Below are 25,385 nucleotides of genomic sequence, written 5' to 3'. Positions count from 1 at the left end.
TGACTTTTATTTCCTTTTCTTACCTTAGTGTAATGGCTAGAACTTCCGTGATGATACTGATTAGGAGTGGACATCCTTGCTTTTTTCTCAGTCTTGAGAGGAAAAGCATTCATCTTTTCACAGTTAAGTCTGATATTAACTGTAGGGGTTTTTTTGTCTAATACCTTTATCAGGTTATTCCTAATGGCTGAGAGCTTTCATCTTGAATGGATGTTGAAATTTGTTAAATTTTTTTCCTACCACAATTGATATTATTATGTATTTTTCTTCATTAGGCTGTTAATGTGGTGGATAATATTAGTTCATTTTTAATTGACTTCATTTTTTAGAACAGTTTTAGATTTACCAAAAAAATTGAGAAGTTAGTACAGAGAGTTCCCTGATACCCCACACTCATTTTGCCCTATAATTGACATCTTATATTAGTGTGATACACTTGTTACAATCAACAAACCAATGCTGATATCTTGCTAACTAAAGTTCATATTTTATTCAGATTTTCTTAGGTTTTACCTAATGTCCTTCTTCTGTTCCAGGAACCAATTTAGGATACCATGATAGATTTGGTCATTATATCTCCTTAGACTCCTCTTAGCTTTGACATTTTCTCAGATTTTCTTTGTTTTAGATGACCTTGACAGTTTTCAGGAGTACTTGTCAGGAATTTTGTAAAATGTCACTATATTTGAATTTATATAATGCTTTTCTCATCATAGACTGGGGCTGTGGCGTTGTGGAAGACCACAGAGGTAAAGTGCCATTTTCATGCAATCATATCAGGGTACATACTATCATAATGATTTAACACTGTTGAGGTTGGCCTTGCTCTGTACCAATATGAAGATAAACATTAGTTCATACTCATGTCTACACAGAGTTCTAATCCATTATTACATGGATCTTTCTGGCTGCCTCTTGCTTATCTGTGAGAAACTGGCTCCAACCTTCTGCCGTCCGTTTAGCTAGTTGTTTGAGCCCAGTATACCATATAGCAGTATCAGGATTTTTATCCTGTACTTCCATGGGAAACAACTGTATCAACCAGAGTACAGTGCACAGTGCAGTTCCATTTGTCTTAGTCCTATGGACTCCACTCATTTCCAGAGTTACTTAGGTCACCATGTTCCCTCCCACACACTTCAGTGGGGTTGTTCATACGTTTGTCATACAGTTAGATTCTCTTGTCACCGCCTGCATTCTTTCCTGGGGTCCTCCAGTCTCCTAAATATTTCGCTGTTGTTAATTTGCATACATTGAATGTATATCTCTATTGTTATTCCTTTTACAAAAGGTCATATACTTGGGATCATACAGCATGTGGCCTTTCCAGAATTTTTTTTTTCACTTGGCAATATACATTTAAGATTCCTCCATGTCTTTTTGTGACTTGATAGTTCACTCTTTACATGACTGAATAATATTCCATTGTATGGGTGTTTCATAGTTTATTTACCTATTAAAGGACATCTTGGTTTCCAGTTTTTGGCCATAGGTGAATAAAGCTGCTGTAAACATTCACGTGCGGGTTTTTGTGTGGACATAAGTTTTCCAGTCAGTTGAGTAAATATCTAGGCGTGCGGTTGCTGGTTCATGTGGTAAGCCTCTGTTTAGCTTTCTAAGAAACAGGCAAACTTTCTTCCAAAGTAGCTGTTCCACTTTGCATTTTCATCAGCAATGAATGAATATCCCTCATCCTCACCAGCAGTCAGTACTATTAAGGGTTTTTCTTGTTTGTGTGTTTGTTTGTTTGTTTTGTTTGTTTTTAGCCATCCTGATAGGTGTCTAATTGTATCCCATTGTTTCAACGTATAACTCCCTAATGACAAATGATGTTAAACAGCTTATCATATGCTTATTTGTCATCTGTATATCTTTTTTGGTGAGGAGGTGTCTGTTAAGCTCTTATCCGTTTTCTAATTGAGTTATTTTCTTATTGTTGAGTTTTTAAGAATTCTTTGTGTATTTTGGATACAAGTCCTTTATCAGATACGTGTTTTGCAAAATTTTCTTTCAGCCTGTGGCTTTTCTTTAAGGTGTCTTAACAGCATCTTTCACAGAGCAGAAATTAATTTTGATAAAGTTCAACTTACCCATTTTTTTCTTTCATGAATCATGCTATATCCAAAAACTCTTCCCTAAACCCAAGGTCACCTACATTTTTTCTCCTGTGTCATCTTCTAGGTGTTTTATAGTTTTGCCTTTTAGATTTATGTCTATGATCCATTTTCAGTTAGTTTTTGTAGAAGGTGCATGGTCTGTGTCTAGATTCATATTTTGCATGTGGCTGTCCAGTTGTTCCAGCACCATTTGTTGGAAAGACTAGCCTTTTTCCATTGAATTGCCTTTGCTCCTTTATTTGTGTGGGTTGTTTTATTCTGTTCCATTGATCTAGGTGTTTTTTCAGCAGTACATCCTGTCTTGATTACTGTAGCTTTATAATAGATTAATTTTTCAAATATTGAATCAGCCCTCCATTCCTGGGACAAACTCCACTGAATTTTGATGTCTTGTTCTTGACGTATTTCTCGATTTGATTTGCAAACACTTCGTTGAGGATTTTTGCATGTATGTCCATGAGAGATGCTGATCTGTGCTTTTCTGGTTACTGTCTTTTTTGATTTTGATATTGGAGTAATTCTAGCCTCATAAAATGCCTTGAGAAGTGTTGTTCCCTTCTCTTCTATTATTCTGAAAAAGATTATGCTGAATTGATGTGTTATTTAAATGTTTGATAGAATTTTCTGGTGAAATTATCTGGCCCTATGATTTCAGAAGATTTTAAACTACGAATTAAAGTTCTTTGATAGTTACAGGACTATTCCAGTTATCTGTTTCATCCTGGATGAGTTTTGGTAGTTTGTAGTTTTAGATAAATTGGTCTAATTCATCTATGATATTGAATATTGTGCCTAGAGTTATTTGTAGGAATAATTTTTTATCAATTTAATGTCTGTGAGGTCAGTAGTAACATCCCCTCTTTCGTTGCTCATGTTGATAATTTGTTGGGTTTTTTTAAGCAGTCTTACTAAAGATTTATCAATTTATTTATCTTTTTAAAGAACCCAGTTTTGGCTTCATGTATTTTACTCTATCATTTTTTGTTTTCGATTTCACTGGTTTCTGCTGTTACCTTTATTCTTTCCTTCCTTCTCCTTTTGGTTTATTTTGCTTTTCTCTTTCTGGTTTCTTAAAGTGGAAGCTTATTATTAATTTTATGTTTTATGTTATTACTGATTTGAGACCTTTTTTCTAAAATATGCATTTAATACTACAGATGTCCCTCTAAATATTAGCTGTGTCACATAAACTGTGATATGCTGTATTTTCAGTTTCATTCAGTTCAATTTTGTTTTCATTTCCTTAAGACTTCTTCTGTGACCCATAGATTATTTAGAAATGGCTTACTTACTCTCCAGATGTTTGGAGATTTTCCTTTTGTCTTTTTCCATTATGATCAGAGAAGATCACTTGTCTGATTTCAGTTGTTTAAAAGTTGTTAACGTTTGTTTCATAACCCAGAATATGCTTTATCTTGATCAGTGTTACATGTGCATTTTTAAAGAGTATATATTCTGCTGTTACTGGCTATTCTGTAAATGTCAGTTAAAACAAGTTGGTTGACGGTGTTTTTTATTTCTGCATCCTTGATGTTCTGTCAACTATTTCTATGAATTATGAGAGAGAAGTAGTGAAATCTTCAAGTATAATTGTGGATTTGTCTAATTATCCTTTCAGTTTTGTCATTTTTTTGCTTCCTGCATTTGAACCCTGTTGTTAGGTACATAAGCATTTAGGGTTGGGATGTCAAACATTTATTTCATTTTATTTGCTATCTTATTATTTATTACATTTTATTATTTTATTATCACATATTATTATTCATTTTCTATCTTTTCCCTCTGTTTTTCATTTTTCTTTCCCCTTTCTTTCCTTCCTATGGAATATTTTAACTTTTTTTATATCATGTATGTTTTTTAACTATATTATCTCTTATAGTTTTTCTAGTGGTTGCTGTAGGGATTATAATACATACTTAACTATCACAGTCTAATTGGAATCAATATTTCTCCACCTTAAAGTAGAATATAGAAGCCTTACCACCATGTAGGTCCTTTAACTCCCCTGCTTTATGTTATGGTGTGTTGTTTTTACTTCTGTGTACATTGAAAATCTTATCTGTTGATGTCATGGTTTTGCTTTCAGTCATTAAACATATTTTAAAGAACTCAACAGAAGAATAGTCTTTGGTATTTAGCCAAATAGTTACCGTTTGTTTTGTTCTGCTTTTATTCCTAATGTTCCACACTTCCCTCTGGTATTACTTTGCTTTTTACTGAATAACTTCCTTTAGCATTTCAGGTCTGCTGGCAACACCTTAACTTTGTTTTTTTTAATCTGAAAACGTCTTTATTTTAACTTCACTCCTGAAAGATTTTTTTCAAAACTGGATGTAGAATTCTAAGTTGACAGTTCTTTTCTTTCAGCACTTTAAAATTGCCGTTTTGCTTTCTTCTACCTCTGTGGTTACTGTAAGAATTCTATAGTCATTCAAACATTGTTCTCCTATAAATAATGCAACATTTTTCTTTGTTTTCAAGGTTTCTTTCTTTGTCTTTAGATTTCAGCAGCTTCATCATGGTATGTCTGGGAGTGGATTTCTTTGGGTGTGTCCTGTTTGCACTTTGCTGAGCTTCTTAAATCTATGCTTGTATATCTTTTGCCAAATTTGGAAAATGTTTAGCTATTACTTCTTTGAATTCTTTTCTTCTACACCACACTTTGCTCTCTCTCCTTCTGGAACTCCAGTAACACGCATGTTAGACCTTTTGGCTTTTCCAACATGTCCCCGAGGCTGTTTTTGGTTTTTGTTGTTTGCTTTTGACATTTTTTCCTGTTTCTCAGGTTGATCACTTCTGCTGACTTATCCTCAGTCTCACTGGCTCTTCCTCTGGCATCCCCATTCTGCTAAGAAGCCCATGCAGTGCAGTTTTTTCATTTTGTATGTTGAATTTTTCAGTACTGAATTCTCCATTTGATTCTTCTTTGTAACATCTATTTTAAAAAAAAAAAAAACTCTCTGTATTTTCATTTGTTTCGTGGGTATTTTCCCTTCTCACAGCATTTTTATTACAGATCCTTTGAAGTGGTTGTCAGATGATGTTTATCAAGTCATCACATTGCACACCTTAAGTATCTTACGGTTTTATTTGTTAATCATACCTCAGAAAGCTTGAGGGAGAGGGGCGGTTGTCAGGTGATCCTAACTCCTGTGTCAGCTTTGGCCTTTACATTTGTTGACTGTCTTTTCCCAGGCAAGTTGAGGTTTTCCTGATTCTTCATATGCTAAGTAATCTGGGGTTGTAACCTGATCATTTTGAATATGATATTCTGAGACTCTGGGTCTCGTGTAAATCTTACAGTAATGTTGATATTTTTGTTTATGAGACACTCGACCTGGTTGGATACAGCCCATGAGTCCTGACCAGGCTTCTGCAGGTTGTGCTGTCAGTATCCGTTCCTTTGTAGCCTCCGCAGTCCTGTTCAGGTCTGCCCTCCAGGACCTCAGCAGTGGTCTAACCCTTACCTCAGTTCTCAGAGTCTTGGGTTTAGTGACAGATCCACACATGCACAGCTCAGGGGCGAATCCAGGAATTTATAAACAACTCGCTGGTGTGCTTTCCCAAAGGCCTCTCTCTCTGCAGTCTCCCTGATCCGTCCCAGTTCTTGGGGGTCCTCTGCTCTACCACACACACCTGCGACTGCGCTTACATCTAGGGCCGAGCAGTGAGAATGCAAAGAGGGGGAAAGCAGTGGGTCCACCCACCTTTGGGGACCGTAGCTCTTCCCATCAGAAAGGATGTTTCTCCTCAGAGCCTTCAGCACCCGCGGGCCCCCCACCATTGCCACCCCCCACTGCAGGATTGCTTGGGGGCGGAGGTACAGGAGTTCAGAGAGGATAGCACAGAGGGGGCTCCTCCATCCTCTGAACATCGGGGCTCCTCCTCCCTCCTCAAGGGGATGAGAGCTCTGGACTCTGTCTGCACCAGCACCACCTCCGGGTCGAGGCTGCAGTCAGTCCTGGCCGGGGATTATTGAGGGGAAAAGTGGTAAAGTGGTGCACCGTTGCAGTGTTTCTTCAAATTCCTCTTCCCGAACCTTTACTTTCCACGGCCCTCAAATAGCTGCTCTGTGCCTTGTGCCCAGGCTTTATAAAGGCATTCAGCAGAGATAGGCAGGGAGAAGACGCTGACTCCGTTCCCCGTGGACCAGAACCCCTGTTTCCTTTCACCTTCACGTTCTCCCTCCCAGGTTCGTTCCTGGAAAGGTCGTCTGGCTGCTTTGATGCTGAGGCAGCATCAGGTCAGGTTAGCTCGTTTACACTGAAGAGCACGTAGTGTCAGAACTCACCTCTGGATTCACCTGATCGGAAACCTGGCTCCCTCCCAGATTATCTTGAGCTCCGCTGTGCCAGCCTGGGTGCCCCCTCTGTGCCAGAGGCCAGAGAAGGCAAGTCCTGGGCGGGAGAACCCTTGGAAAGTTGGAAACCTGTCAAATGGCCGTGACCCAGGCGTGGACACCAGGCTTGATGCTATGGCAGGGCATCCTACAGGTGCGCAGTGTCATCAGCGACCTGGCTCGTGATGTGCAATCCAGGAAGAGAGAGAGTTTAGAAAACAGTTTTTGCCAGGTTTAGGTGGTTGCGGTGGGTGTATTTAAGTAGCCACCCAAGCTCAAATGGAGATGGCCGTGTCCTTAAGGTAAAGGGGATCTAAGGAGCAGTCTTCCAGCAGAGCCTACCTTGACCTCACCCGGACCCCAGAACAGGCAGGAGATGGGGAAGGAGAGGAACATCCAGAATGTGGCCTACGGAGGCTGCGGCTGCTCTCCACAGAGGACCTTAACGGGAGAGAAAAGGATGGTATTTCAGTGGTTGCCCCTTAGGGCCACCTGAAATGATGGTCCGGCCACTAAAGAGTGATGTGGTCACCTCAAGAGAATGTATTTTACACATCGATCATGGTAATCTTTATGAGCAGGTTTTGCTACGTTTTAGAATGATACCCAGCAACCGAGAGTGTTGCCCCCCCGGTTCGGAGGAGTGGGGCTCAGGTCTGATTTTGCACAGGTCCAGGGCAAAGGCGCTGCTTAGACTAATAAATGCATTTGCTCCCTACAAGGTGGAATTGAGTTTCCAGGTACATTTATAAAATAATGTGCTTGATTGACAAATACTGCATTTCTTGAGCTATTTGTCCTAGTACCATTGCCTGGTACATACAAGGTGAGAAACGGTTTCCCGTGGAAAAATTGACAGTGAAGCTGAAAATGTTTGATAAACTCTGCGCTCATATACGGGCGTCCGATTGTTTTATTTTACGGTGCTTTTCCCCTTGGAAGGAGGGGTGCTCTGTGACTTGGCAGGAGTCCGTCAGCGCCTGGCGCTCAGGTGGCGGCCGGGGAGCTGTGCCGCGGCTTCTCGGAACTGTTCTGTCTCTCCGGCTTCTGTTTGCACACACCTCTCACTGTATTCCTGCAGGTTTAGTAAGTTCCAGACTGTCCTCCTGGAAGACGTGGGCGGCATCCTCTCCCTGGGCCAAAACACGGAAAACAAAAACCAACAACGCTGGGCTGTGGGAAGAAGGCAGGAAACTGGCCTCTGCTTCTTGCAGTATCGACTTGTGCTGCTTTTATCGTTTCTTTTCCAAGACAGCTATCCCTGAAACCTCTTTTTCTCCAAGTTATCACCAAGCCGCCTTGCTTTTCTTTTTTCTTCCTTTTTTTTTTTTAAGTTAGGCACAACAACGGTGACAATGATAATGATTAACAGTTTGATTTCAAAACCCTTTCTAAAGAAATCACAGTAAACAGAGTCTGTTTGCCTAAGGAAACCCTCGCAGCAATCGGCCAGTCGCACAACCGCATGTGCTAATGAACCCAAAGCTGTTAATGTGGTTTCTTCAGTTAAATTGATTCATGAATTTTGAAGAGAACATTATCTAATGAATTTTCTTTGAATAGAAAGCAATTAAAAGGACAAATCAGTCTGATTAACCCCAAAGTCACCCTCCTGCCACAAACGGTGTAGAGTTTGAAATTATATCATAAAAAACTAGAGCACATTTGCTATCTTTTTGCCCTCTGCTAATCCATGTAAATTAATGAACAACAAAGTCAATTTCTTTGCTGACCCTTTTCTAGTATCACCTGGATTATGCTGATGTTTAATTTGCTTAATGTTATAATAAAGTCTAAACAGATTTTTTTCCCCAGTGAAGTGATTATCATTCCCTTCAGTTAAGAAGTGATTTTTATTATTTAACACGCATGTAAGGGTGTGTTTCCTTTAAGAACCAAATCGCGCTTGGCCAGCTTGGCACCAAGTGTAATTAGTGCTGTTGGGGACACACTCAGGGACTGCGTCCCTGCCCGTGGAATCCTTCCCTTTGTTGCTGCGTCGCGCGCTCCCGCCCCCCCTTGGGGGCCGCAGCTCCGTGTCCAGTGCTCCCGCGCCGTGCGTCCCCGTTGGAAAGACAATAGGTGTCGATTCAGACCCGCCTCCTTCACATGCCAGGCTTCTCCCCAGCACACTCCACACCCGCGAAACAGCTCTAAACCTGGAGCAGAGGGAGGGAATGTTGTCGCACGTTCTCCTTTTCATTCCTGCAGCAGGATGAAGAGCGCGTGCAGTTGGATGTGGGTAGTCAATTCAGATGGGAATGAAGTTGTTTTATCTTTGCAGCCCTGCTCATTACCGACGCCTGTAGCCAAGGTCACCACCAGCCCCTGTGTACCCTGGTGTTTGGCATTCTAAGCCTGCTCGCCGTCGGATGTGGACGGCTAGCATAATATCAGAGCCCGGCCCGTGCTTCCTTTTCCTTCTGTGTCCCAGCTGAAGTTGGAAATTAACCAGCGGAACAAAAGGTTTCAAAGTTGGTGTGCAAGCAGGGCCTTCTGTGCTTACGAAGCGAACTGCGTGCTAATTTATGCACGCCCGGGTGCCGGGAGAGCGTGTCTCAGGCCTGCCTGGCACTCGGGGAAGATGGGAGGAAGTCGCAAATCTGTGAGGCGCGGTTGGGGACGCGTGCAGAGGGGCCGGCCCGCTCCGTGCCCTGCGTCACACGCCTCTTCCTCCGTGTCGGGTGACAGGGTGACAGGGCCGTGCGGAGCTGTTTTCATTGAGAATCACACCTCTGTTTATGTTGATGCACCCTCTCTTTCAGGACTGGCAGCTGTTTGTATCCGAGCTGTCGGAACCGTTTGCCCAAATCGTGTCACTCTGCTCTCTCCCTTCAGATTCGTTCACCAGACAGGCGCTATGGAAACTGCTGAAGGCTGTGAAATTCGGAGAAACGGTTTCTTACCAGCAATTAGCGGCCCTGGCGGGCAGCCCCAAAGCAGCGCGGGCCGTGGGAGGAGCAATGAGAAGCAATCCTGTGAGTTTGCGTCCACGTGGTGTCAGCATGGCCGTGGTCGGTGGGGGGCCTGGGCACTGCGCTCAGGGGGTCACAGTGCCCTTTGACTGAAGCGGGTTTCAGAGGCAGCCCGGGCTGCAGTGGGCGGGGAAGACAGGAAGCGTTTGTGGTGGGGACCTCTGGAAGAGGCGTGGGTGGCACTGGTGGGGTGAAGGTGGTAAAGAAGCTTTCCCACGCACCACCGAGACCCTCCCCAACCCCATGATGCGTGTCAGGACCACGGGAGCTGCTTGGCACAGGGAGCCCGGGGTGGCGAAGCCCAGAGAAGTGGCGAGCAGACGGCCATTCGTTCGCTGGGCAGCTGGGCACACTGGGTGCCTAGGGGGTGCCAGACGCTCTTCCAGGTGCCGGGAGTAGAGCAGGAAACAAAACAGACCCTCGCACGAGAGCTTATGTTCTAGAAAAATACACGTGCTGGGGTCCAAACCCATCTCCGTCGCCTGGGGGCTCTGCTCTGTCAGGATGTCCAGGCCGTGGCCCTTGGGACCTGGGATGACTCAAAGTTTTTGGGCATGTCCCCAAGCTCCTTCACATCTTTGTCCCCCCTGTGCATCTGCAGTCAGCCTGGGCTGAGAGCAAGACTCACGGACCACGCAAGGCCGTCTCCCCAGGGGACAGGGTCAGGCCTCAGTGTGGGGCGGCCGCAGGCCTGTCGTTCCCGGGAGTGCAGAGGTCACCTCTGTCCCCGTCACGCCACACGTGGGCCAAGCGCGGTCCAGTCTCAGGGAGGAAGTCAGCGTGGGTTGTGGAGAGGCCGTGATGTGGGCCTGGCCAAGGCCACACAGGCCTGCGGAGCCTGCAGGTGGGCAGGAAGGGCACCCCTGTCCGCACGACAGCTCGGCCCTCTGGGAGACCCCACGCAGTTGCATGGGGCCCTGGAATATTCCCGACCTTATTAGTCTCCAGTGCCCGCCAGGGCCTGCTCTCACGTTGGGAATGGTTTCTCCCTAAAGCTGTAGGAAAGTCTCCAATATGGTAGAAGAATGCCATCCTATCAGGAAAAGCAAATAGAGTCATCACATCATGGGATGGGAAGTTACTAAATCAGAGAGACCCCGCTTTTTAAAAAATTGTTGTGGCTCTGCTGTGTGTTTTCAAAACTATTTTCACCCCTGCTCACAGGGGAGAGGCTGGCTTTTTGCACACCACGGTCGGCAGCTCCCGCCACTCGGCTCGCGGCCGCCCGAGGGCAGAGCCGGTGTCTCGAGGAGAGGGCAGTTTCTCGGCCTTTTGCCCAAAACGGCACTGTTACTCTTAAGGAGCAGCTCCTATAGGTCTGTAGTGGGTGGTACTGTTTTAATGTACATCTGATCCGGAGAAGAGTTTTCTTCCATATTAAAATATCCCAGATCGTCAGGAACAATATGTGATACGATGACACAGCCCCCCACTTCCCGTGTCCCTAGTCTCCACGATGGAGGCCGGTGGATCTGGTCAGCATGTCGTTTTGCACCTGTTGTGCCGTAGTTGCGGCGGCCCAGCTACATCGTGCGCGTACACCTCCTCTGTGCGCTACGGGCCGCGTTTCCGCGCTGAGCGTGGGATGACGGTGAATCAGGTTTCTAGGTGTAGTTACTCACGTCTCCCAGTGAAGCTGACGTCACACCTTCCCTCTGGAAGGCCACCGTCTTCTCCCAGGTCCACTCAGTTTGGGGTGGTTTGACTTTGCTCTGGATGGAGAGACCATCCAGAGCGCGCTGTGGTGTCCACCCAGGGCCTCGAGGAGGAACTCTGGGCACTGACTTCTTGGCGCCCTCCTTCTGCTTCACGGCGTCACCGTGCTGTGTAGAAATCCTCCCTCTGTCCCCCATCCCATCCCTGTTTCAGGCCACGCTCCTGTTCACGCCCCGCGCGGAGGCGTGGTCCTTCTGCCCTCCCTGCCTGCCTCCCTGCCTCCCTCCCTGAGGTTGGCCTCGCGTCCTGGCGCCGCCTGCCCCGTCAGCGGGCGCGGCTCCCGTCTTTGCCGTGAAGCAGCCCCTCACCTGCCCCCTGTGGTGCCCGCAGCTTCTCACTCTCTGCAGTGGCGAGGAGGCCTTGGCTGTCCGCCGATGGCGCTTGTGGCGATGTTCAGAAACATTTATTGTCCTGCAACCAGCGGGACTCTCTCCTCTCGCTCTTAATCTCTAGGACTGTCACTGCTCAAGTATGGCCTCAGCCACTGAAATGTATAAAACAGGATCTCACAGGGCTTAAAACTCTACCGTCCATGAAGTCCTTGTCTCGACATCCCCATTGCGTGCCCACGCCGAGGGTGGCCGTGACGACGCGCTCGGGCGGGGGGATTCTGCCCGCACCGCGTCCCCTCTTCTTGGCGCCCTCCCGTGCCAAGGGCGACAGGAGGCGTTGAGCCCTCCGTGGCCTTTCCCTGGGCGTCCCTCTGTAGTTGGTCGCTGCCCGTGACTCGTGCAGGGACCTCAACTTGATGAGGGGCTGCAGAGGACCCGACAGAGGCCTCCAGGTGTGGCTCAGAGGCACCGGCGGTGCCCCCGCCAGGAGACGCCTGCCACGTGGCGCAGCACGGGCAGCTCGGCGGGAATCGGCCGTCCTCGGAAGGCTCCCACAAGGTCGGTAGAAAAGAACCTCCTCAGAACGGGCCGAGGGATCTCAGTGGCGACCCAGGACCCGAGGGAGGGAGGAAGGGGCCTGGTCAGGGACCGGCTGGCGCGTCCCCCTTCTCGGCGCTGACAGCAGGGGCCCGGCCGCAGCACCACACACGTGGGCTCCAGCACGGGTGGCACATTGTGGAGGCCTGCCCGCTGAAAACATCTCGCGTTCGGGCTGGGAAGAGCAGTTGTGCATTTCAGGAGGAGAGTGGCAGGTGGGTGTGGAATGTTGCAGACCACCGTGAGGCCCACTGTGCACTGATTCCTTAGGCGGCTTGCGGTAAAAGGACACGTGCTGGCTCCCGTGACGGCACCTGCTCTTGGCCTGGGCTGCTCTCCCCGCGCCAGGCCGAGGGGTGGTTTTTGCGGTGGTGGGTGAGTTTCGTCCCATTCCAGGCCCTTGGCTTTTCCATAGTTTTCCGTGAAGGAATTAACAGCCCAGGTGAAATGGTTTCGCAGCCTTCCGGAAGACCCTCTCCCAGGCCCAGCCTGGGGGACGGCCCATCTTCTGGTGGGGCAGGTTGAAGAGGCCTCACGCCCTCCCCGGTAAAGCACCCTTCCACTCATCCTCAGACAGAATTTGCTAAATGCAGTTCAAAGGCAATCAATACTTGCACAGAGAGTTTCTCCACCTTCTTCTAAACAAGCGCATTCCTGAGGAGTTAGTTTATTCACAGATTGCCGTGAGCGTTAATGACCCCCTGAGTCTTCTCGTGCCAGTCACCCAGATGGCTGTTGATAAAGATTTAGCATCATGTTCTAAGTGTCAGGGCTGTCAGTGGGGCTGAACCATTTGACCAGAAGAAAAAAACGCACAGGGAGCTATTGATTACAGCTTCTCGGTGTCACTTGTTCACCAGGATTTAGGTATTGATGAGGCCGCAAGTGAAAACAAGCTCTTTCCCTTGTGGGCTGCTACCCACAAGAACAAAGGCGAAGCTGGAGAAAATACTCAGCCGGCACCAGAATCAGAGGGATTCCATTATTGATCGAAAGGCCCCTTCGTGTTATTTTTGTTGGAGACAAATCTATGGGTTTGGAAGTTTTATAGCATTTGAGAAAGGGTCTGTGTTAAGTGATGGATTCGCGTATTGGATGAATTAGATTTCACAGCATGAAGATTTCAATGCAGCTGTGATATTATGAGCTTCGTGGTTGTTGATAAAAATTGCGTTTTGTGTAGCACAGGCTTTAAAGGAGAGGGCATAGAGGGTGCAGATCCTTTGAAATGTCCTGAGGGCCCCAGTGAATTTTAGCAGGTTTCGTCATCTTGATAGTCTGAAGCTTGCCACCAAAATTAGCACAAGCAGAAGCAGTGTTCCCATGTCCGGAGGGGAAGATAGTGCATGTTTGGTAAGACACCGGTTCCCCATCAAAGACGAAGACTGGTCATAGCTATCTTTATAATTGCTATTCCAGGCCAGCAGTCCTGTTATCTGCGTCGTGCATAGAAAGAGAGAAAGGTTCACGTTACACACTTTTACAATTTCATAGCTCGTTGGGCGAGAGGGAAGAAAATCAAAGCTCACTTGTGAAATCTGCTGTTCGGTAGGAAAATTGAATTGGTGCCTAAATGTTTGTAAGACTAAATTGAATTAAATGTCTACCTCTTTATCAGTCAAAAACTTGAATTGTATATTACCTAATCATGTCCTCCCAGCGGTTATTAAGGTACTATTGTATTTGATAAAAACCCTCAATCAGAGCAAACAATCTGTTCTTAAAGTTTCCCGCTACTCCCTCCAGGCAGATGGGAGCTGGGTGCTGCGGGCAGGCCTCGGCAGCGTGTCTGCTTCTCGCTCAGTTAAACTGCACTGGAGAGGAAGTCCGAGCTCACCCTCCCCGTGCGGGGTCAGAACCCCACAGACTACGCGAGTTACCATGGCAACTCTAACTTATGGTCCAAGGCGGGACTAGTCTGTGATGTGCGGGAAGTCAGATTCCCACCTCCCAAGCCAACTTACTTACGTGCCGGCGGTCCCCTGGGGGCAGTGTACAGAGTGTGGGGCTGGAATCCCCTCTCGGCCTCTAAGCAGCTTGTCAGCTTGGGCCAGAGGCTTAACGTGTCCCGAAGTTGAGAGTGCCTGGCCTGGGCTCGTTGGAGGATCCGATGTCACGGTGTGCACATCAGGCATGCTCTCCCCAGAGCATCATTACTGAGCAACGTGTCTAGGACAGGGACTGGGGATCCAGCCATCCTCCTGGGACAGGTGCAGCCCCACAGAGGGGCACTTCCAGGCAGGCGTGTGTGTGTATCTAGTGCCCAGCAGGTGACACCCTGCTCCACCCGCAGTGAAGGGCCTCCGGTAAAGGCAGAAGCAGGAACGACCGCCCGAGGGAGCAGATACCACGAGAGGAGGTTCCCCCCACGGGTGGGGTCTCTCAGGGTCTGCGCCCAGCTCCCCACCCCGGCGCCATCTCCAGAGTGGGCCCCGGTTCCTGCACCTGTGCCCGCTGCTGTGACCTCTTTGTGGAGCGGCCACTGTGATGTTCCCACGGTGATGAGAGCGCTCACCCCAGCGTGCCCTGGGCCTGCAGTGGCCGCCCCCCGGCGCCCCTTCCTCCCGCCAGGATGGAGCTACCTCAGATGAAGCCTTTCTTCCGCAGGGACTCAGGAGCAGGCCCTTCCCTTAGCGGAAGTCTGAACTCTGCCGAGGCCTGGGGGAGCCCCTCCAGAGAGCCGCTCTTCTCTAGTTCTGAGCGACTGCTTGTCCGGATCCTTACGCAGAGCAACCGTTGGTCCCCCAGAGCCCCGTGCAGTGGGAACACGGGGTACACCCCTGTGTTTGGTGGCCCCCGGCATGTGGCCATCCCTGGCACGCTGGGTGTGCTCTAAGCTGTGGCCACTGGCTGCCCAGGAAGACATCTCCCATCCACTGTGGTTTTCAGGGGCTGTAATTACATCCCTTTCTTTCCTCCCATCTTCTGAGCCAACTGAGACATGAGTAAAGGATGTTAGCTTTATTAGGCTAAAAGCTTGGCTGGAGAGGTGGCATGGCCATGGCCATAGCCATGGCAGGCTTTGCAGGAAGTCCCGCCAGAATTAGACACCCCCCCCCGGTCCCGTCACTGGTCCCTGCAGGGGCGCGCGCTGACCATGTCTTGGAAGACAACAGGACACCCCGTGCCGTGGGGCAGGCAGTCCCCCTGCAGGACTCCGCAAGGTGCTGAGCTGAGCGTTCTCGTCCCTTCTTCCAAGGGGGGCTGCTCAGTGAGTCATCCTCTCCTCGGGGGCTGGGGGGAGAGACCAGGCCAGGAGCATCCCTCCAGTGAGGTCCTCCACGCGGAAACCGAAAGCAAGGGCAGGGGCCACTGCAGCCCCTCTGCCCGTGGCTGTCAGAGCTCCGTGCGGACAGCGGCCCTGCTGTTCCAGGAACAGACCCCAAGCAGGGCTCCCGTGGGCATCCTTGGGACTCCTGCTGAGGAGGCCCCGCCAGAGAGGACAGGGGGTCCCCTCCCTGGTGGGGTTGGCTGCGCAAGCGCGGGGTTAGGGGGGACTAGGCCTGTGAATGGTTCCAGGAGTAGCGAGTGGCCCTCACGAGAGGGGCCCTCACTCCCATCCGGCGACTGCGGGCCCTGGGGTCCAGTCCAGTCTGGTACGTGCGGTATCAGACTCCTGCAGGTCTGTGTGGTGCCAGCTCTGGGCCAGGAAAAGAAGGTGCCGGGCGCTGGGGGAGGCCCTGTCCTCGGGGCATCAACGCCCGGTCCACACGCCTGCCTGCCTGCCTGCCTGTCCGGCCTCGTGGGAACCAGGCCCTCGCTCTCCGAGGCTGGGCCAGCCTTGCCCCTCTCCTGGGACTGGTGCGGCTGCATTTTGGGCCGTGGGTGAGCTTCACTGGGTGCACAGAGCCCAGCCTGGGCCTGTGTTTCCTGGTGCATCCCAGGGACACTCAGCCCCTGGGCGGCTGTCACTGCCCTTGGTCCCAGCAGTGGGGCCCTTCAGATAGTTGGCGGTTCTCTGTGGGTTGTGTTTGGACTTGTTTTCACTGTAAAGTGGCGTTGCTTTTAGTGGAATCACTCTGTTGATTTAAGGCAGGCACCTGACTACTCCGCTTGTCTCCAGGTGTGAAAGGCTAGGAGCAGCTTTGTCTTCCCATTAGGGCTTCTTTTGGGGGGGTGGGGGGGAACCCTGTGGGAGGAATGAGGGTGGGCATGGGCCGAGGGTCCTTGCTGGGATCAGTGGAAGAGCTGGTTGCCCCATCCCAGCAGGTGGGGTACTGGTGGCAGCAGTGGTGGTGGCAGCTTTTCAGGTGGGAACAGATGGAACTGGAGCTTCTCAGACTTGGCATGTCCAGAGACTAAGGAGGAAAGCAGGTCGCCCCCAGTGCACGGGTGTAGTGTAAAGCCGGGGTCGGCAAACCTTTTCTATAAAGGGCTGTTCAATCAATATCGTAGGCTTTGCAAAAGCAGCTGCAGGTAAGGAGTACCAAGTGGGCGTGGCTGTGCTCCCATGAAGCCTCATTCACAAACACAGGCGTGGACTGCACGGGCACAGCCACAAGCGCCAGCCTCTGGGCTGAAGTGGCCTGTGTGAGTACAGCATTCCCCGAAGTTTCCTCTTACATCTCGGAAGTGTTGGAGAATTCTACGTGGTACCTAAACTTGGAAGTGTCATTTTAAATTCTGTATCCATTTTAAATCCCTGATCAAGTGAAATTAAGCTTTCTCCTCCCCGGTCGTAGCATAGAGGGTTCTCTAGAAGATGCCCCACATTCGCCTCAGGCATTGGGCCCCTTCCCAGCCCACGCAGGACCCTCAGAGGCCAAGGGGTGAGCAGTGCTGAGACGAGACTGCCCGTGGCCAAGCCCTGTGAGTTGGGCCCTGGGTCCATCGTGGTCAGGGGCCTTGCCCCGGATCCCGAAAGACCACGCTGGCCCGGAGCCCAGACTGACGGCGGCTGCCTCGCTGTTTTCCAGATCCCCATCCTCATCCCGTGCCACAGAGTGGTCTGCAGCAGCGGAGCCCTGGGCGGCTACTCTGGAGGCGTGGCCGTGAAGGAGTGGCTTCTGGCCCACGAAGGCGGCCCGGCGGGGAAGCCGGCGTGTGGAGGGGGCTCCCGTCCGGCCGGAGCCTGGCACGGGGCCCTGGGTGGCGCCACCAGCGCCCAGCCTGCTGGCCAGGATTGAGTGTTTGTGGTAACAGCTTGCTGGCAGCGCGGCGGGCGGCGGCACTGCCACGTTGAAGGGGCTGGAGCCGTAGGGGTGCCGCGTGTCTGCTTCTTCTTTTCCACATTTTACGACAAAGTGAGTTCAGAGACTGGCCGCCATACATCTAACTTGTTCCCTTCTCTCACACTGTCACTGTTCCATTTCTGATACTGTGAAGTCAGGGGTGAGACAGTGGGGGGGCTGGCAAACGTGAGGGCGACTGCCCCGGAAGGAAGGGGCGTCCGGCGCCCGCCGGGAACCGCTGGCTGCCTCGGGCACCGCGCCTGCGCCCGGAGCCAGCCAAGGCCCCCGGGGCCCGGGACCCCCATGCAGGCCCGTCCCAGGCTGCCCAGGCTGCAGCCGTGTCCGCCCCCTGCGTGCTCCCCGCCTGCCCTTTCCTCTTGGCTGTTGAAGCTGCCGGGATGGTGATGCTGGAGGAGAGGGGACGGACCCTGGAAACAGGCGCTTATTACTGAGATTCTCCAGCTTTATTTTTCCAACTGCCAGAAAGCGAATGCAGAATGCATCCATTGGGGGTCATGTCAGTGGAAAGAAAATAACCACTTGCCGGGAAAGATTTGGGAAAACAAACAGCTCTTTGCGCGTGGGCGTGGTTGAAATGGCACCTTTCTGAGGAATGGAGTCTATCCCAGCCTTTCTCTGGACAGAAGGTGATGAGGGATGCCCACCTCTCCTTCCTGACACCTGATGTCGAGCCTGGAAGTCAAGGGTCACACGCGAAGGTGGGTCAGCTCTTGTCACCGACGGCAGTGGGGAGCGTCTCCAGCATCTGCCGGGCACACAGTCTGATGCTTCAGTATCGTGTTGTCGTTTTAGCGTTATAATTAACTTCGCCAAAAAGCGTAAGGGAAACTTGTAGCTCTGTGTGTGGATAAATAATATGACGTATGGAGAAAATAAACCATGCCCAACTGTGCAAACAGAACGCTGTGTCTTTGTCAGGGGTGCTTACGACAGTGTAAACAACAGGAGGGAAGCTTGATCGGTTTGTGTTTGTCACCAGAAACCTGGGTAAAAACACAGCCCTGCACGTGTACAGTTCGGGTGTACTGTGTATCTCATGGCACCTTAATATCAACAAAAGAGCAGGTACCTAACACAGACAAACGAGGCTTTTCTCACCAGTTTACAATTTGCTGCATCCCTTTCTTAGGTCAGCCAAATTAATCCTAGATTTTTTCCCTCAAAAATAAAATGTGACCATTTCCCCATTATCTTCTGATTTTGGTCCTTCTCAGGACTTCTTTACAGCTGAGTCGTGCTCCTGCAGGGAGCTGCACAGATGTCTGGTCTTCGGACGGAACCCTGAGTCTCCCCGCTGCGACCATCCATTCTCACGGTGCCCTCAGCTCGGCGAGCTGTGAGAATCGTGTCTCTGCGTGCGAGCAGAGGGCCCGTTTCTCTGTCCAGACGTGTTGGGAGGACGAGTGGGGGACCTGGGGTGCCCTTCGCATTTGGGGGCTGTGAAGGTGGTTGGTTGCGTCCCGAATTCTGTAGGGAAAATACTCCAGTGACTGACGGTCCCAGGACCCCTCCTCTGCCCTGAACGGAAGCGCAGGCTGCGATGCCCGGGCCGCGGTGCCCGGCCCGGGGGCCTGGGTGCGGGGCTGTCTGTGCGCTTACAGTAGAGGGCACCACCGTGGTGCGCTGGGGAGCCCCGGCCCCGCTTCTGCTCAGCGACGGGTTTGAAAGTGGGGTAGGGTAGAACTCCGATCCGGAGGCCCTGCGGCAGTCCCCGGAGCACGTGCTGTCGGGGCTGCCACCAGGCGGGCAGGCCTCTCTGCGGTGCGGTCAGCGGTCAGCCCTGAGGACACATCGCAGGCCATCCCTCTGCACACGGGCTGGGCCTGGGCCTGGAGACTGGGCGTCCCTTAGGGGGACGGGGGCCTCCCGCTGTGATCTCCAGATCCTCAGGCGGCCTCCGAGCGAGGGTCCCGGGCTGTGCAGCCTGCGAGGGCCCGGCCCACCGGCGAAGCTGCCCGAGGGGACCCTGCAGCTCCGTGGCCTGGCGCCACCGGTTTGGGCCGCGCCCTTGGTGCCGCACAAACCCTGCTCTGTTTCCTGCCTCCCGGGGCCCCCTCAGCCGTCAGAACACGCTTGAGCGACGCCCCGGGCTCCCGCGGACAGAGCCGTCCCCCCGAGTGCGGGCCGCGAACCGCTCCAGGGGCAACGGGCTCCGAGAGGCCGCCTGGAGCCGCAGCCGCTGGAGGGGCAGCAGGTTTGTGAAAATGCAGAGGACGGAAAGGCGCAGGGAAACACGGAAATATGTTCCCCGTGGAGAGAGATGTTGAAGCAAGAAGGCTGAGTCCTTTGGCCGCGGCCCCAGCTCCCCTCACGGGCGGGTTTCCCTCCATCCAGCGCTGGGCCTTGACCCGCCGGCACCAGACCCGCGGGGCAGCCGCTCGGCCAGCGCGCGCTGTGTTCGCCGTTCCCGGACACCCGGGTCGTGAAAGATTCAGAAATAAGATTTGTGTTTGCGGACGCGCACGTGTAATGAAATGGCCGCCCTTGACCACGCGGGGGGCTGGGCTGCGAAGGGTCATCGTGTTCTCCCCCTGGTCCTTTTCCCACGAGGGGCGGGAGGGTCACGTAGACCCACTCTCGCTCGCCGCGTCCGAGGCTGCAGAGAGGGGTGACGCGGCGGCAGAGTCTGACTCCCTGGCGCCCGAAGAAGAGGAGCTGGAGCTGCCGAGGGGGCCGGGGAAGGTGCGGGAGGAGCCGGAACCGGCTCGGGCAGCCAGGCCTCTGGGGAAGGGGGCGGGCCCACCGTGGAGGTAATTACTCGGGGTTTCTGACTCGAGTCCGCTCACGCAGCGGACGCAGACAGCAGCAGGCCCGTGCGGCGTGGTCACTGCCTCGCAGCCCCGTGGTCTCCAGCTCGAATCTCGTCGGGTGCCCGTGCCCGCCCCGGGCCTGGCGTTTCCACCCCGCGTTCTCGTCCGTAGCCAGAACCTCTGCTCTGAGCAGCCAGGCGTGTCCAGGGAGGGAATCGTTGCTCCTTAACCTGTTGTAGACAGCGGTGTCATCCCAGACCGAGCTTCCTTTGAAGCGTCAGCGTAGGAGAAGACCGAGCAGGCGGGTGGCTTCCGAGCTCTTGGAAGCGGTGGCGTGATGGGGTGGAGCCCGTGGGTTTAGGTGCTGCTCAGACGAGCCCAGGGGGCGGGGAGCCCCGCTTGGAGTGTTCGTCCTGGCGCAGCCCAGGCAGGGCGCGCAGGCCCCGCTGGCCGTGTCCTCCGCGTCCGCAGCACCCGCAGACTCACCTGGGCTGCTGGTGCAGCTGCAGCTGTGCCACAGGCAGCAGTGCCCGCTCGAGCCTCGGCCACCGTGGGAACAGGCAGGACGTCGCAGCCGAGCCGGTGAGGACTGTCCGCTTCACCTCAGAGCTTGCCCAGGACCTTCGTGCTGTTTTGATTTCAAGCTGCAGTGATAAACAAGTTATCTTACCGTGGGGCACACAGAAGCATCCAGAGTCTGTTTTCTTTTGCGCAGAAGAGTTTCCCAGAAGACCGGTCGGGAAGCTAAGCCTTTCCCTGTGGCCTCTGAGCTGGGACGCGCTTGGGCCTCCACGTGCCTTGTCCACTGGTGGGTTTTCTCGCTGCTGTCCTGGCGGGGGTTCTGGGGACGGGCACTTGGACGCCCTCGGTGAGGATTGAACTGTGTTTGGCCTCTCCCGGCCCAAACAGGGTTTTTCTTTCTTCTTCAACGGCATTTGATTGAAGTTTGTTTAGGGAGCTGAAGTTCACATCAATTTTACCTGTTATCAGTTTGAAAGACCCTGAGATTTAAATGGAACTCTGCCAAGCAACCCCTGTCTGTCTGTCTGTCTGTCTGTCTGTCTGTCTGAAGGAAACAGGGTGGCAGTTGAAAGCCAGACCTGGAGCCTGGAGAAACTGCAGGACCCAAGTCTCTAAGTGACTGAGGGCAGCCGTCCAGGGTCCTCGGACGCTGTGGCTCCAGTTGTGGACAGATGGACGGCATCTGGCCTCCGTCACCCAGGTCGACTCCGGTGGGATCTGTGCTGGGCGGGCGGGAGTGGACGAGGACGTGAGGACGGCGCCTTGATGGATGAAAGGGCGTCGTTAACAAGCCTTTAACGTTTCCCATTCATGTTTTTTTCACTGAAAAAAGCCACAAGAAAAATATTCCATGTGGACAGCAGTTAAGATTGATCCTGAAAACATGGCGTCAGTGCTGCTGGCGCCCTCAGAGACCTTCCCACCTAGCAGCTTGCTTGGAGCTGCCACCCTGGGAAGGGGGGGCGGGGTGACTGGTGCTCGGACTCTCAAGTGGCCACAGGATACAGGACGGACTCTCCCAGTGGTCATCGGGGACTCCGATGTGGTGGGATGCTGAAGGATGGGGCAGGATCTGCCGCCCCAGGGGGGCTGAGCTGTTCTGCTGGCTCCGAGCTGGCTCCAGGGAGCTCTCCAAGCGGCTCTGCCCGGGGGTGTGTGTGTGTGTGTGCGTGTGCGTGTGCGTGTGTCTCTGTGTGTCTGTGTCTGTGTCTCGGTGCCAGTCCTGGGGCGAGGGAGGGGGGTAGCCAGGGATGGGGCACAGGGGCTGGGAGCTTCACCTCTTTTCTTTCCTTGTTCCTCCGGTCGGGCCGTCCCCCTGGCACACACAGCACCGCACGCACACACACACCAGGGTCTTTCTTAAGTCTTCCCGTCACATGTCACTCTTGTTTGGTTCCCAAACACAAGCAATATGTGTGCTTCCAGACTGGTTTGTTGACTTAAATTAAGAAAACCCCAGCTGGAGAAAATATCAGTGTCCAAACATTAAGCAACATGTGATATTGTGCAAAAAGTATTGCTTTTGCGTGTTCTGATCGCCATGACAACAAGGCAAAGAGGATGCACATGTGAGACTTTTGGCAGGAAGCACGGGAGCAGGTACGCGGCCGAGCTGTGGGCCCAGCGGGCAGGCTTGGCCCCGGGGCTGTGGGAACATTCTGCTGCATAGGGGCGGCCTCAGCCACCCCCGTGCCTCTGAGGGGCCTGTTGGGGGGGGGGTCTTGCCCCAGGATGGAGGAGAAGAAAACTGAGCCTCAGGTTCAGCTGAACTTGGGCTTGTCCTCCCAGCTCCTGTGAGCAGAGTGAGTGCAGACACGTGGCCCATCCCCCCGAGCTCAGGGCCTCCTCACGGGCGAGTGTGGACCCCTGGAGGCCCAGGAGGAGGGGAACGTGACACGGCCTGGCCTGAGGGCCACGGGGGCCGGCGCAGCAGGTGTTTGAAGGCCCAGAAGCCAACAGAGCCTCGGAAGAAGTGGTGGCCGTCAGGACGCGGGGGCAGGGCGGCCACAATTCCGTTGAGGAAGGTCAGGCTTGATGCGGTTGGGAAGCGCTTGACCCCGCTTCCTTCTGTGACAGGGAAGCTCTGCACGTGGCAGGGGGGGCTGGCCTCGTCTGCAGCCTCTGACGGGAGCCTTTAATCTGCTGCTCTTCTGAGCGGTGGCCGAGGACCCCTCGCTGCCTGTCGGCCGCCCAGAGTGACCACACGCCCACCCCGCGTTCCCCGGGCAGGGAAGAGGAGCTGCTGCGAGGCCAGCAGGGCGGCGGCCGGCCAGGAGACAGCAGCCTGGGCATGAGGGAGCGTTCCGTTCCAAAACGTGTACTTTTTTCGGGAGAAACTACGTAACTTGCGACAAAAGCAGTACAAAGCGATTTTAAATCTCGGGGGCCCTGAGAAAAGCCAGGTGCCATGTGTGTCTGGCAGCCCTGAAGCCCTGCCCTTCCTCTCTGCCCAGGAAGGGAGGAGAGTTGCAGCAGGGTCCTCGCCCACCTGCCTCCACAGCGACGGGGATCGGCGGCCTCCCTGCGCTGCCGGACCCCCAGTCGGGCCGTGGGAGGCGCGCTTCTTTCCTGCCTGTGATCAGGAGAAGCACAGCCCCCCGCCACCCCCCAGGCAGCCCTGGGAGTGTGTGCGCCATCGCTTACTCCCGGGCCGGTTGTGTCCTCCAGCTGTGTCCCAAACACACACCTCTGGCCTCCACGTGACTTCATCCGAAAGCCTGAGGGCAGCAGGTCACACAGCGGTTCTGGCGTCCAGTCTGAGCTGAGAGCCCAGCCCTGCTCACCTGCCGGAGGGGCTCCCACACCGTCTCCAGGCCGAGTGCCTCGTGCCAAGCTGAGAACCTGCATTTATTTAAAAACTGCCTTTTCTTTGAGATGCAGAATGACACGTCTAAATATTACAACACCAAGCGGCATGTAGCTGTCGGTACTCTTCCATGCAAACGTCTGACTTCAGTGCCAGGAAGCAATGTGACAGGTATTCTGTAGTTTCGGGCCAATTGGTCTCAGATGTAGATGAACGTTATTTTCACAAGGAAAGCATGGAAGTTCGTTGCGTGTTAGGCCTGAGCCTGCCAGGGTGCTGCAGGCCTGTTTATCGCTGGTGACGGCCTCCTCTTCTCGTCCCCGTCCCCATCCTCGCCCCCTCCTCCCCTCCGTCGTCCCCCCTACCCCCCGAGGGTGTCTCAGAGACTCCACTCCCAACACAGGTGTCTGCGGACTCTCAGCCGGTGTCTGTCGTGCTGGTTCTGAACTCTCAGGCTGCTGCGGCCTCTGGGCCTCCGTGCTGGGAGCACGGTGCCAGGCTGGAGCGTTCTCTCCTCAGTGCCCCTCGAGCTGGCCCCTCTGTGCTGCTGTGGGGAAGGCAGGCGGCAGTAATGCTCGGAGGTGAGGAGCTGGGATCGGAGCCCAGTTCGTCCACTTTAGTGGCTGCGTTGTCCTGCGTGAGCCGCGTGACCTCTCCACAGCTTGGTTTCTGTAGCGGATTGAATGGGGGCCCCAAAGAGAGATGTCCACGTGCAGACCCCTGGGACCTGCGCATCTGGCCTCATTTGGAAAAAAAGATCTCTGCAAATGTGGCTCCGTGAAGAATCTCAAGGTGAGATCATCCCGGATTATGTGTGTGGCCCTAAATCCAATGGCTGCATCCGTCTCAGAGGCCGAGGGGGAGGAAACCCCTGGGGCAGGGAGGCCCTGTGAAGACGGAGGTGGAGACTGGAATGATGGGGCCACAAGCCAAGGTTGCCAGGAGCCGCCAGGAGCTGGAAGGGTCCAGAAGGGATCTCCCCCTAGAGCCTCTGGGGAAGTGCGGCCCTGCCGACCCCTGGATCTTGGACTCCTGGCCTCCAGAGCAACAAGTTTCCGTTGCTTTAAGCCCCCGGTCAGTGGTACTTTGGTGCGGAGGCCCCAGGACACTGACACGGCTTCCTTATCCGTGTAGAGGGGTGTGTGGCACGTCGTCACGCTGTCAGGTTGCAGCGAGTTATCCCAGGAAGCCCTTAGCCCGCTGCTGGCGGCGTCCTGCGTGCTCGGCGGGCGGTGGTGGTGGAACCCCCTGCGGGCTAGCTGCAGGAGCCCTGGGGCTGTGTGTGATCTCAGCACCCTTATCTGCCTCGCCTGTGGACACCCGTCCACCCTGCGTGGGCTTCCTGAGCATTTAATGAATCAGAGTCTCACCCTTGTTCCCTTCACTTGCCCCTTGACTGTCATTTAGAGTGAAACCCGGGGGCAGCTCTGACATGGGTCGCCAAGGCCGTCCCTGAAGTGAGAAAGGCTTGGTGTTCCCTCTTTTCTGGCTCGTTGACAACGGAGGTTGTGGGTTGTTGCGAGCACTAGGATGGGTGTGCAGAGTCACAACAGACCTGTGTCGGGGTGTTGCAGCTCCAAGCAGTGACTCTTGAGAGGCTGCCCTGTGCAGGTGACACTCAGAATGTCTGGCAAGACTCTGACAGTGGCCATAGCGCTGCTTATGAACCGTAAGCGGCAACAAAAATGACTCCCAAAGCCCACGCCCCCCGCTGGCCGGGCTGGCTCTGCGGGTCGGTGACAGTGTGCCAAGCTCAGCTCAGCTCAGCCAGCGGCACGCGTCTTTGCTCAGGAGCCGCCAGGTACGTTTGTAGTACCAGTGATGCCAGCGTGGTGTCCTGAATCCACCATAAACAGGGCGATGCAGGGCTGATGCAGAACAGACCAAGTGGATCCACGGGCCCAAATGGCAGGTCTGGAGTAGAGGAGGGTACAGATGACATCAGCCATCCCATGAAGAGATGTCCGCCTGGCTGGTGGTCCCAGAACTGCAGGTTTAAGTGTGAGACAGCACTTTATTATAAGCTGGGTTAAAAAAAT

General features: G+C 53.0%; 1 protein-coding gene across 1 annotated transcript in view; it reads left to right on the top strand.

Annotated features, from left to right (window-relative positions):
- Nucleotides 1-18,163, top strand: part of MGMT (O-6-methylguanine-DNA methyltransferase) — a 283,219-nt gene extending 265,056 nt beyond the window's left edge. Inside the window, exons 4-5 of the mRNA XM_036827727.1 lie at nt 9,295-9,434; nt 16,993-18,163. Coding sequence (XP_036683622.1) covers nt 9,295-9,434; nt 16,993-17,202 — 350 coding nt within the window. The 3' untranslated portion in view covers nt 17,203-18,163. The remainder of the gene's footprint in view (nt 1-9,294; nt 9,435-16,992) is intronic.
- Nucleotides 18,164-25,385: the final 7,222 nt, after the last annotated feature.

Source organism: Balaenoptera musculus, chromosome 16 (genome assembly GCF_009873245.2).
Source record: "Balaenoptera musculus isolate JJ_BM4_2016_0621 chromosome 16, mBalMus1.pri.v3, whole genome shotgun sequence".
Taxonomy (NCBI): Eukaryota; Metazoa; Chordata; class Mammalia; order Artiodactyla; family Balaenopteridae; genus Balaenoptera; species Balaenoptera musculus.
The sequence above is the reverse complement of the archived record's forward strand: the minus strand, read 5'-3'. Positions and strand labels throughout refer to the sequence as shown.